This window comes from Squalius cephalus (assembly GCF_949319135.1).
Source record: "Squalius cephalus genome assembly, chromosome: 23".
In the NCBI taxonomy this organism is placed as follows: Eukaryota; Metazoa; Chordata; class Actinopteri; order Cypriniformes; family Leuciscidae; genus Squalius; species Squalius cephalus.
Window position 1 is genome coordinate 28,114,109 of NC_137144.1, and position 13,047 is coordinate 28,127,155.

General features: G+C 35.1%; 1 protein-coding gene across 1 annotated transcript in view; it reads left to right on the forward strand.

Annotated features, from left to right (window-relative positions):
- nell2a (neural EGFL like 2a) overlaps positions 1–13,047 on the forward strand; it is a 119,286-nt gene that overhangs the window by 97,515 nt on the left and 8,724 nt on the right. The window contains exons 16-18 of the mRNA XM_079858944.1: positions 5,681–5,821; positions 5,898–6,091; positions 9,570–9,746. Coding sequence (XP_079715070.1) covers positions 5,681–5,821; positions 5,898–6,091; positions 9,570–9,746 — 512 coding nt within the window. The remainder of the gene's footprint in view (positions 1–5,680; positions 5,822–5,897; positions 6,092–9,569; positions 9,747–13,047) is intronic.

The following is a 13,047-nucleotide window of genomic DNA, read 5'->3' on the forward strand; positions in this document are numbered from 1 at the left end:
CTCTGTGTGTGTTTGTGAGCCTCTGTGTGTATTTGTGAATCTCTGTGTGTGTTTGTGAGTCTCTGTGTGTGTTTGCAGCTGGTGTTTCATTTAAACCTTTCTTCTCTCTATTTTTTTGTGTTTGCAAACTCCAGCCACAATTATCCAAAAAATGTTTATTTGATGAGCTAAAGATGAGCTAACTATATTGTGATACTGATACGGTGATATGAATCGCATCCAGCTGTAATTCTCTTGTGTTTCTTGAGTGTGTGTGTGCAGAGGACTGTGATCATGATTTCAGCGGCTTCACTGAGAGACATTATGATGACGATTCTCTTGTGTGTGAAATCACTGGAGCTGGAATGAGATTCTTATTTCTGAGATTTGCTGAAAGCGAACACACACTCTCGTAGACACTCTCACAAACACTCACACAAACACACACTCTCACAAACGCACTCACACACACACTCACGCACACACACTCAGACACATATTCGCACACACACACACTCGCAGAAACACACTCACACACACACACACACACACACACACACACACACACACACACACACACACACACACACACACACACACACACACACACTCACAAACGCACTCACACACTCAGGCACACACACTCAGACACACTTGCACACACACACAGTCACACACGCACACACACAAACGCACTCACACACGCACACACACACAAACGCACTCACACACGCACACACACACACTCAGACACACTCGCACACAAGCACAGTCACACACACACACAGTCACACACACACACTCGCAGACACACACTCTCACACTCACACACACACACTCACGTATACACACACACACACACACACACACTCGCAGGCACACTCTCACACACACGCAGATTATCTGATATGTGTGGATGCGACAGAAGATCCTTGTGTCCCTCTGTATATTTTCACCTGTTCTCTCTCTCTCTCTCTCTCTCTCTCTCTCTCTCTCTCTCTCTCTCATTGACATGCATCAGTTTTATTGCGTTGTTGAGCGGTCGAGTAAAACAGGATTACCTGCAACAGAGACATTAAACCATCAGCCGTTAGCTTGTGAAATTCAAGATCAGTGCTGGTGACACTACACTGAAAAAACCTCTTCAAAAGATGTAAAACGTGCTCCAATAATCATTTTTTACAGTCTAGTTTTATTCTAAACTGTAGTTTGTCATTCGATGTGTACAAGCCTCTCTTTTAAAATAGTAGTTAGCTGCAATACAAAGACTATATTAAAGCCATTAAAGGGGAAAAACATTCTTAAATGAAAAAAAAAACTCTTATTAAATAAAAAACTGATGAAAATAACGTTAAGAACAGCCATGTTAAACTAAATATTATTTTGTACATAAGAAACTAAAAAGTCTCAAATGAATCGATGAATATTTAAAAAAAAAAATCTGTCCAAATGAACTGATTCCTAAAAATGAATCAGACTTCCTAATGCTTCATTCGTGATTTTAGGAGAACACCTTTGATTCTTCCATCAATCTGCCAGAAAATACAAGAAATTATATTTAAAAATATAAAAGAATCAATCAGAGAACATAACGTTTTTCTTTACGCAATAAATTGCCTGTTATATTGCGTATATTTAGAAACCTGACATCTATTCAGATATAAATAGAACAATAAAAAACACAAGCATCCCACACTGATTCCCCACACTCAACTCCAGCTCTTTCTTGTCTTTTTTCTTTCTTTTCTTCACTGAACGGCCAGACGGCTTTTCAGTTTCAAAGGCAGTCTGTTCTGCAAACTGCAATCGCTTCTGCTCGAGAGAACGAGAGCCATTTCAGCATTCTGCAGAAAACACACGCGTCTGTGAAAGAGATTCGCTCATCTATTCTCCACTCGTCTCTGCCGGTGTGAGCGCAGGAGGATAGAGGAGAGAGTGTGTGTGTGTGTGTGTGTGTGTGTGTGTGTGTGTGACACACAGCTTTTCAACCAGGGGAAAAACTGCAGACAGAGTTTTGGGTTGATGGACAGAACTTTCCATTTATAGTCAGATTCACAGTAATGTTCCTGAACGTTCAGGATGCAACCAAATGTCAAATCTTCAAAAATAATAAATAATCTTCCCGAACCGTTTAAGACAATTGTTTATTAAAATATAATTATTAAAACATTATACTTGATAAAACTTTTTAAAACTATTGTTAAAATGTTAAAATAGTTATAATATAATATAATACTATAAAATTGTTAATTATTAATATGATATAATATAAAATTCATAATAAAAAGTAAAAAAATAAATAATAATAATATTAATGTATTATAAATACTAATATATTAATATATACTATTATACATAATAGAATATTTAAATAATATATTTTGAAATCTAATCTATATAATATTAAATATTATTCATTAAACAATTGTTAAAATATTACAATATAAAAACATATAACATAAACATATAAATTAATATATTATAATAAAATATTACAAATAATATATACATTTTTAATATTATACATATAAAATAAATAATATATAATGTTTTTATAAAATCTAATCTATTTATCAATATTATAAATATTACAGTATAAAAGCACATATGAATTAAAATTAAATATATAATCATTCTAATAACAAAATTAATAAATAAAAAATACAAGATCTAAAATATATAAAAGAAAAAACAAATAAGAAACTTAATGTGCAAATTTATTATTATATAATATTAAATTATATTATATTTATATATAATATAGTAAATAATATTATATAAAACTATAATATTATAAAAACAACAACAATATAATCTTAATCCCTAAACACAGGGGCGGCGCTAGGGCTGGGCTAAGGGGGCTAAAGCCCCGAATGTTTTTAGTAAAGCCCCGAATATTTTGTTACCTTGTCTTTCTCATAGAGCAAAACAATTAATCAGTGAATAAGATGTGATAACAAATGTGAATAAGATTACAGCTGCCGCGATTACCTAATCATGAAAAGTGCATTCTACAGTTTTATTTATATTTTTCCCTTTGCATTAAAGGTATTTACGACGTGCTTTTGCAGCGTTGAGCATTGTAGCCAATCACAGACATGTCTGTTGAATGCATCGGCCAATCAGAGGCGTTTAAATGAGTCGCTGTGCTGAAGATGTGTTTTGCGCGAGCTCACCGAGTTCTACACTTTCGCAAACCTGTCATTATTATTGGCAATAAACTTAAGATGCAAATAAGAGATTCACTGCAATATATTTGATATTCTTGATGCTGCTCTGATGCGCTCCATTACGCACCGCTCTGTTTGTTGTTAGGAAGACTAAAAGTTCAGCGGTCTAGTTCATCAATGTCAAACGATTAAAGAAGTGAACGAATGCCTGGTAAAATGTAAATAGATAAACATTTAATATTTGACTGTTTTACAATAGAAATGTTCAACTACCGACAGTATCCGGTGACGCAAATTACTCAACTTTATTTATTTTTTTATTAATTAAATTTAGCCTTTTTGAATTGAAAATATGCTATAATTTACTTGTTTCATTTAGAGAGAATGCATGCATAAAATATTATTTGCAAATAGTTACAATTATTTCACTAATACAATAAGCCTTTCTTTTTCTTCAGTCCCTTAAATCGCTTTTATATTTAATTAATTCCTTTAAATAAAAATACCCAATTTTAGTTTGGGCTAAAGCCCTGAATATCCACTGACCTTAGAACCACCCCTGCCTACACATATACACTCACAACAAAGGACATTTACACATGCATTTTCTTTCATCACCTACAATAGAAAAACCAAACAATGCCATTCACCCTTCACTGTCATTGTTCTGACTCAATTAACCACTGCTAATAATCACTAATAAAGACACAAATTAATATTGATGTGTTTAAAGCATAGACTATTCTACAAGACTCAATGACAAAACAACCAGAATAGGGTATATGTCGAACGTCGCATTACGAAACCGGAAAACAGAACGCATCGCTTCCGGTTCAGGTCTTTTGTATGTGCTTCATGCATTTTTTTACTGTTTTACTCAAGATAACTTAAAAGGAGCGAGCAAAGATGATCATAACCAATGTCCCTCGCATGTGAAGATCGATATTTAAAAGTAAAAAAAAAAAAAAATCTTCACACTAACGTTTAGATATTTAAATAGAATAAAACGCCAATAACAAAGTGAGATAGGTAGGTTAGCTGATTACCTTAAAATTCCATAGATATCGGCGTCAGTTCATACGGCTGTTAACACTTTCTATGACAAGCGGATGCAATGAGACCAGGTTTCCGGTTTCGTCATGCGACGTTCGACATATACCCTATTTAATTGTTCAACGAGTTTCCCTTTATCCATCTCTGATATTACTCAACTTCGCCGCCAACACAAAAATAATCAGAGGATGGGTCACGTTTAATATCAGTTTCATATAATTATCCTTCAATCTGGTCTCTGAAAACTCCCAGAAACCCCGTTAACCTCCCAGTGATCACCTGACTGCAGTGAGGTCGCGCTGTGATTGGCTGCTGATGACTCCATGTGTAAAGAATCATTTTCATAATGATCAGCTTTAATCAGAACAGAGTCTCATCTCTTCTGTGAGTGTTTAATCATTGAGAAAATCTTCCTCGCGTCTCTTTCTCCATGACCGTCTGAGTAATAATCGCTTTAATGTCGCCCACTGCCGTCTAATTTAATATAATTTGACTCATTATGTCTGAATTGCGAAAGCCATTTGTCTGAAGATGGGATTGGATTCAGATGCTGGTGTCTGTGGGTGAATGAAAACATGTCCTGGTCATATTTCACCCCAGAATCATAAGAAAACAAAAGAAGAATGATTTTGTATAAAAGAAAATAAAGCCTATTTTTAGGACCATTATGATTTGTGCCCGCGTTCTCCACCACTTTTCCCATTTACTTACTCATTTCTCTCACTGATGATTCTCATTAGATTCTCATTACTATAATAGTCATTTCTTAGATATATTACAGTTAAAACTACTGTAATTTTCTTAAATTAAAATGGGCTTAAAAGCAGTAAAACAAATGTTGCCATGATGTGTAAAAACATTAGTTTAAATATATATATATATATAAAATTGTTTATTATATATTATACACAATTAAAAGTTATATAAATAAAATATTAAAATAATTGGTCATTTTTAAATTGGTAAACACATTTCAGTTTTGAAAAAAATATTGGATTTATATATATAAAATTAGAATTTAATGTAATTATAATTTAATTAACTATTTAAATGACTCATTTGGTGCATTTTACATAGACAACTCTGTCGTACAACTGATTGCAATGTAGTTTGATATTACATTTAAATTAACATTCTTTCATACATTTATATTTTATATAATAATATAATTTAATTAACTATTTAAATGTCTAATTTGGGACATTTTTCATAACCAACAACTCTTTGTTGTGACTTACATCTGATATCAATAGAGTTTAATGTTACATCAACATTTGCGCATTTATGCTTATCAAGTGACTTACACTGCATAAAGTTAGTGTTAAAATGCATGCATTTCAAATGTGACTATTTTTAGTTGTGTAATGCTGTACTGCATTAGAATTGGGCAGAATGTTGCAGACACATGCATTAAAATGCTGTCCATGTAGGCAGCGCACAAGATAATGACCTGTGTGTGTGTGTGTGTGTGTGTTCAGATATCGACGAGTGCTCGGAGGGTTTGGTGCAGTGTGACACACACGCCACCTGTGTGAATTTACCTGGTTGGTATCACTGTGAGTGCCGCGAGGGTTACCATGATAACGAGGTTTTCACTGCAAATGGAGAGTCCTGTAAAGGTACAGTCCAAACACACACATACACCCAGTTCTCAAACACTGTGTATGTTTAACACACTCTCACCTCATCCGACAGATATCAACGAGTGTCGGACGGGTCGCAGCACCTGCGCCAACGACACCGTGTGCTTCAACCTGGACGGCGGATACGACTGCCGCTGTCCGCACGGGCACAACTGCACCGGCGACTGCATCCACGACACCAAGGTCAAGCACAACGGGCAGATCTGGGTCCTGGACAGTGACAGATGCTCTGTTTGCTCGTGTCAGGTCAGTGAGAGTGATGCATTATGGGTAAGCTGTCATCTTTGAGGTCATGGTGAAGGTCCTGTGAAAGCCATTAGGTTTAACTGGACAGAGCGTCACGATAAATCACTAGGGCTTCACTGTGTCATCCTGAGATGTGAAGGGCAGATGCATAAGGTCACATGATCAAAAGAACAGGCTTTTAAATGAAATATATACATGACCTAATGGGTCCCACTTACTATTAAGTGGCTTTAACTACTATGTACTAACATTAAAATTAATAATTTGATACAATGGACTTATTGTGTACATACATAGTTTTTACATTATTCTTATATTTTGAAAATACCTGCATGTAATTACAGCTGTAATTAATTTATGTAATTTCATTTGTAATTACACAGTTGATCCTTCACATACACCTTAACCCACCCTTAAACCTCACCTGTGCCTAACCTTACCCGTATCACACCTCAAGAGCAGCAAAAGTGTTTTACAATACAACATGAATACAAAAAGTACATTGTACTTATTTTTACATAGTACTTAAAGCGTAAGTACTTAACTCTGCTAAAATGCAACCTAGGCTCTTTTTGTTAATCTACCCGAGGCAAACTTTCTTTTAATAGCATAATAAGAATGGAAACGCCACTTTTAAGTTTGACCGTATTTTCGTTTTAGGTTAAATGCCTTGTGAATGGGAGTGAATGGGGCACTTTTATGATAGCATCAAAAATCGCTATTTTTAAAACACTAAGAAGGCTCGACACAACATGAAACTTTGCTGGAAGTATCACCAGGGGCTCAACACATGATCTCGAGCATTGAGAACAGTGTTTGTGTACACAGAGTTTACTAAAGAGAAAGATTTTGAACAACTCACTGTAGCTGTGTGTCCGCCGGCATTTTGACAGGCAAAAATAGTCGATTTCCGAATGCGAATGAACTGACTGAATTTTAGTATTGTTTATATGAGGATCCTTTTTCAAATACAAGGTCAATATTGATTTTCACTAACAACAAAACAACAAATTATCCGTGAATTTATATTGAACTAAGCTTTAGGAGCTTTCCATCTTTACTCTCCTCCCTGTTACGTTGCATTCGGAGATCGACTATTTTTGACTGTCATAATGCCGGCGGACACAGAGACAGTGAGTTGTTCAAAATCTTTCTCTTTAGTAAACTCTGTGTACACAAACACTGTTCTCAATGCTCGAGATCATGTGTCGAGCCCCTGGTGATACTTCCAGCAAAGTTTCATGTTGTGTCGAGCCTTCTTAGTGTTTTAAAAATAGCGATTTTTGATGCTATCATAAAAGTGCCCCATTCACTCCCATTCAAAAGGCATTTTAACCTAAAACGAAAATACAGTCAAACTTAAAAGTGGCGTTTCCATTCTAATTATGCTTTAACAAATAGACCCTAGGTTGCATTTTGGCGAGAGTTACCCTTTAAAGCCACTTAATATATATAATATATAAAATCATAAAAATAGATAAATCATAAAAAATTACTTTTGAAAAAAATATATATTTCTGTTCAATTTCCTGGTAATTTTCACTTGATACATGCAAGGGAACCTGAAAATAATTTTTTTACATAAAATAAAATCTTCAGTGATCCGTTTTATCTTTTATAAAAAGACTAGTTTTATTTTTATTTCAGTTTTATTTGAGTTATTCTAGCACATCAAGTCAAACTGAATGAAAATCATAAAAAAATGAAATATATTTTATTTTATTTCAGTTAATGTTTATTTCAAGTAGCAAAAATGTTTTAGCTTGGTTTTAGCTTTAGATAACTATAATAAGACAGTACAACAAATATTACAACAATCTGTAAAGATTGAATTGTAATTCTTTATAAAAATAATGGTTAAATATAATATAATAATAATATTGTATATAATATCATTATAATGTTTTAAATAAAGTATTTTTATCAATATTATAACAAAATACTTATTTTAAATTCTGTGGTAATTTTCACATGATACAAATAAAGAAACCAGAATATAACTAAAGAAAATACGAGTTTAATTCACCTAGACTCAACTATGGTGAAATCTTTTTTCTTGAATATATACTCTAATAAATGGCAACATACTTAGTTATGTTAGATTATGATTTTTTAGCACAAACTGCTCCTCAGTTTTGTGCTGCTGTTTTGATCGGAAGCGCTTGAGGAGTCACATTTTCATTTAAGCGATTGACCTCCATCAATTTGGCTGGTCACAGTCGGTAATTAAGTATTTAATTGAAATGTTTTCTTGCATCTGGAGGAGGCGACGAGCACGATGGCTTTTCAGATATTAAATAATCAATCTACCAATTATCACGCTCATGGTGAAGGACAGAGTGAGCGAATCAGTCTTAATCAGCCGAAAGCGTTTAATTGACGTGGAAGAGGGAGAGCTGTCATTCAGAATTAGATTCTGGCCGCTCGACTGAACATGAGACTTTCTCTGCTCCGTGTCACAGAGTTATCAAGGGTATTTGCTTTACCCGCTTCGGCTTCTTCAAAAACTCTTCTGAAGTCATATGATGCTGAAACTTGAGCGGTAAATTCTCTGTTTACTGTTCATCTATGCTTTCATAACAAGCTCCTGTTGTTACAAAACACTCTAGATTTAATATTATAGATTTAACACTTATAGATTTAATATCACATGTTGAGAGGTCACATGATCACAAGAACAAGATTTGAAAAGTTTATCAACAGCATTTGTGGCATAATGTCTATTAAAACATCAATCTATTAAAAAGACATTGTAAATAGTGCAGCTGCAGTAAGATTAATTAAAGGCAGTACAACAAATATTACAATGATGTGTAAATATAAGGAAAACATTAAAATAAATATATACATTTAATAAAAAACGATATATATATACTTGTATATTTACACAATGTTACAATGTGTAAATATAAAAAAAACATTAAATATATACATCAAATTTTTTTTTAATAAAAATAATTGTAAAATGTTTACATGTGTGATCATATATATATATATATATATATATATATATATATTAAAAATCTTTTTTAAAAACTTATTTCTAAATATGTACTTATCAATATGCAAGGATACATGAAAATAACTTTACATGAAATAAAATTGGCTATAAAATTCGCCTAGAAAAGTATTTCCAATCCACTGTAGTAAAATCACTATATCACACGGCCTAGTGTCTTATTGATTGAATATATTTGCAAATCTATTTTGAACATATTTGGTTAACAATTCATTTATTTAAAAAAGGAAAAAGGTGTAGTTACAGTAAGACAAAGCAGTGTTATTTTAGCATCTAAAATTTTATTTTAATGTTTGAGTAATTTTGTGTTGTTTTTAAAATATGGTATAATTAAATTTTTTGTTATTTTAGTACACAATAAAAAAATGTAGGCCTACAGTTGATCTCTGCTTTCAGAAGCTCTTTTTGCTGGATTCGCTGTGGTTTTCCTGACGCGTGTGTTTCACCTGTCTCCTGCAGTCGGGTCGGGTCATGTGCAGACGGATGGTGTGCGATTGTGACAATCCCACGCTGGATCTGTTCTGCTGTCCGGAGTGCGACCCGCGCCTGACGTCCCAGTGTCTCCATCAGAACGGACTGCTGACGTACTCCAGTGGAGACACCTGGATTGAGAGCTGCCAGCGCTGCCAGTGTCTGGTGAGAAGCACAGCACACACTTACACTCTACCACAGGGATGTGATGGAAACGAGGAGTGGGTCCCAATTCACATACTTATGCACTATTCTATGACAATTTGTAGTATAGCGTGCATAATGAAAATTAGAAAATGAATAGTGTTCACTGAAAATTACAAATAAAAGAAGGGCACTTTAAATACTTGGATGATGCACTTAATTAACCGAAATTAGATTTCCTTATAAGGGAGTGGGATGGGCTTTCAGACTCTGATTTCCTATGAGGGAGTGGGAGGGGCTTTCAGGCTGTGATGATTTTCCTTATAAGGCAGTGGGAGGGGCTTTCAGGCTCTGATGATTTCCTTATAAGGGAGTGGGAGGGGCTTTCGGACTCTGATTATTTCCTTATAGGGAGTGGGAGGGGCTTTCAGACTCTGATGATTTCCTTATAAGGGAGTGGGAGGGGCTTTCAGACTGATGATTTCCTTATACTGGAGTGGGAGGGGCTTTCGGACTCTGATGATTTACTTATAAGGGAGTGGGGGGGCTTTCAGACTCTGATGATTTCCTTATAAGGGAGTGGGAGGGGCTTTCAGACTGATGATTTCCTTATACGGGAGTGGGAGGGGCTTTCGGACTCTGATGATTTACTTATAAGGGAGTGGGAGGGGATTTCAGACTCTGATGATTTCCTTATAAGGGAGTGGGAGGGGCTTTCGGACTCTGATGATTTACTTATAAGGGAGTGGGAGGGGATTTCAGACTCTGATGATTTCCTTATATGGCAGTGAGGAGGGGAGTGAGGAGTTACTTATAAGGAGGGGCTTTCTCATTAACTTTATTAACCCTGAAATAGTCATTAGCTGTGTTTTTATCCAAAGTTGCAAACTTAACATTGTAATACCGCATAAAACATTTGTGAATAAAGCAACGTTTCCATCCCATGTGTCCAAGAGAACAAAATCGTCACTTCCTGGGAAGCTAGCACAAAAAATTTACGTTTCTGCAATCGGGCTCTTCCCTCTTTCCCTCCATCATAAATGAGTGTGTCTCAGAGCGTCAGACGTAACACAGTAAACGCTGTCATGATCTCTTGTGTTCGGATGCTGGTGTTCGGGAACACACTCGTGTGAGACGCTTCTGGAGGGAATTAAACCAAATCATTCTGATCACACACTTCGACTCCGGCATTTCAGAACCACCAAACCAACATTAGAGATGCTGTGACGCCATTGGTCCGCTGGTTACTCCAGTTATCCAATCACAGCCTCCACTGAGGCAAAGTCACATGAGGTTTTGAGGAATTTTTTCGGATAATGAAATTATCCGCCTTAATTGAGCGTGTTTCCATCCAGTGTTTTATGCGATAAATCAAAATGTGAAGTGGATGGAAACCGCTCATGTTGGCTTTAAAGCACTAAATACAATAATAACTGTATATAGATCAAATTTGTGGTTGTAAAAACACCTATTTTCGGCCCCCGATGGAGAACATGAGTTAGCGGCTCCCAGGTAATTCGAGTTTGAGACCTCTAGTATCTTTCCAAACATCAAAAACTCAGCGATAATCAAAGAATAATAAATAAACGCAGCTTGATGGACTCTGAGCTGCTCGTATGTGATATGAATCTCGATGCTCCCTACCGAGTGTTCGAAACACCTCTCCTCCTCCAGCCATATGCTCGTCAAATGCTAATGTCATATTTGCATTCATGAGGGGGTTTTGTGGAGGAAAGCAGCTTGTTGTGACCCCCTCCTGCTCGACTCTTTTCCCACAAATCATCTGTGCGGTGGGCGGAGACGAGGCTCGTTGATCAAGCGTGCGCTCATTAACTCTGGCTCTCATTAACACTGGCGCTCCGAGGGGCCGTTACAGCGACCGCTTCATTCTCTCAGACACAAACACATGAGGAAGAAGCAGAGGAAAATACAGAGAGAAACATCAGGGACATTTACAGTAGGCCATGGAAAATTATATTAAATTTAAAAACAAACAAAAATGTTTTTTTTTTTTTTTAATCTTTGAAATGCTGATGCTCATAACACCAGCAATAATAATTAATAATAATAATAAATACATCATTAACTTATATTATTGAAAATATGATCTTAAAATAATTGGTTGATTTAGTTGCTATAATAAAAGATGTAAAAAATAAAAATTATATATGTAGGTACACAAAATAGGATTAAACATTTACATTGATTTATAAAAGTATTTTTACACAATTATGGTTACAATTTTGAAAAAAAAATCACATAAATTATTAAAATCTTAGAAATGCCAATGTTTAATTCAGTTTATAATAATAATAATACTTATTATTGTTGTTATTATTATTATTATCCTATTTGTGTACAAAAATCAATGTAAATTAAATATAGCAATTTTGCATGTTTAATCCTTTTTTTATCATTTTTAAACAAAACCATATAAACAAGTGGTATTTCCTGAACAATGTTGATGTAATAATGAGGTCATGTGACAACAGTATAGCATACTATAGTTTGAAATGTTCATCACTGTATAGTAAACAGTATATAGAGCACAGTGTGTAACGCTTCGCCAACACAACTACAGGCTGATAAATATGCATCCAGGAAAATATATTACATTCCATGCAAGAAAAATGCAGATGCTGCAATAAACTCAGAGCTCTGGTCAATAGCTCGGGTAAACAGGTTTCACCCTTCCAGCGGTGATAAGCAGCCGGACCGCGTGAGATCAAAACACAATCAGAATTCGAGGGAAAGACTTCAAAAAGACTCATGCATCTCACAGGGCTGTCAGAGCGCCTCCTGTGTGTTAGCTCGGCTGAAATGAAAACGCTCGGCCAAATCTCTGCTCAGCCAGACCTGAAATATATGACCTGTATTTGAGGATGTATTGGGGAGTCAGTGCTTTGCTGTTATTGATAGCTGGTGAACCAACAGAGACCCACGCTCAGAAATCCATGCAATATAGCAGAAATGATATTGTTTCCAGCCGCCGGATGAGTGTTTGACTGTTATTATTGTGGTGCTTCAGCGTGAGGAAAGCTTTAAATGTCAACTTGATTACATCTCACTATCTAAAATTATTCTTACTTACACACAATATTGCAAAGCACCTGCGCATGCATAAGCCTGCTTTTTTATTGAGCATCTCAATGTGCAGTTAACATTTTGGATCATTTATTAAAGACCCATGATATCAATATTGTAGTTTTGTGTTTTTCGCTCATGAAAAAAAAATAGAAAATTAACTTTCAGCACATATACGCATTTATAATTTAGTCTTTCCATCAGGGAAAACAAACCCAAAATATGGAATGAAGATTAC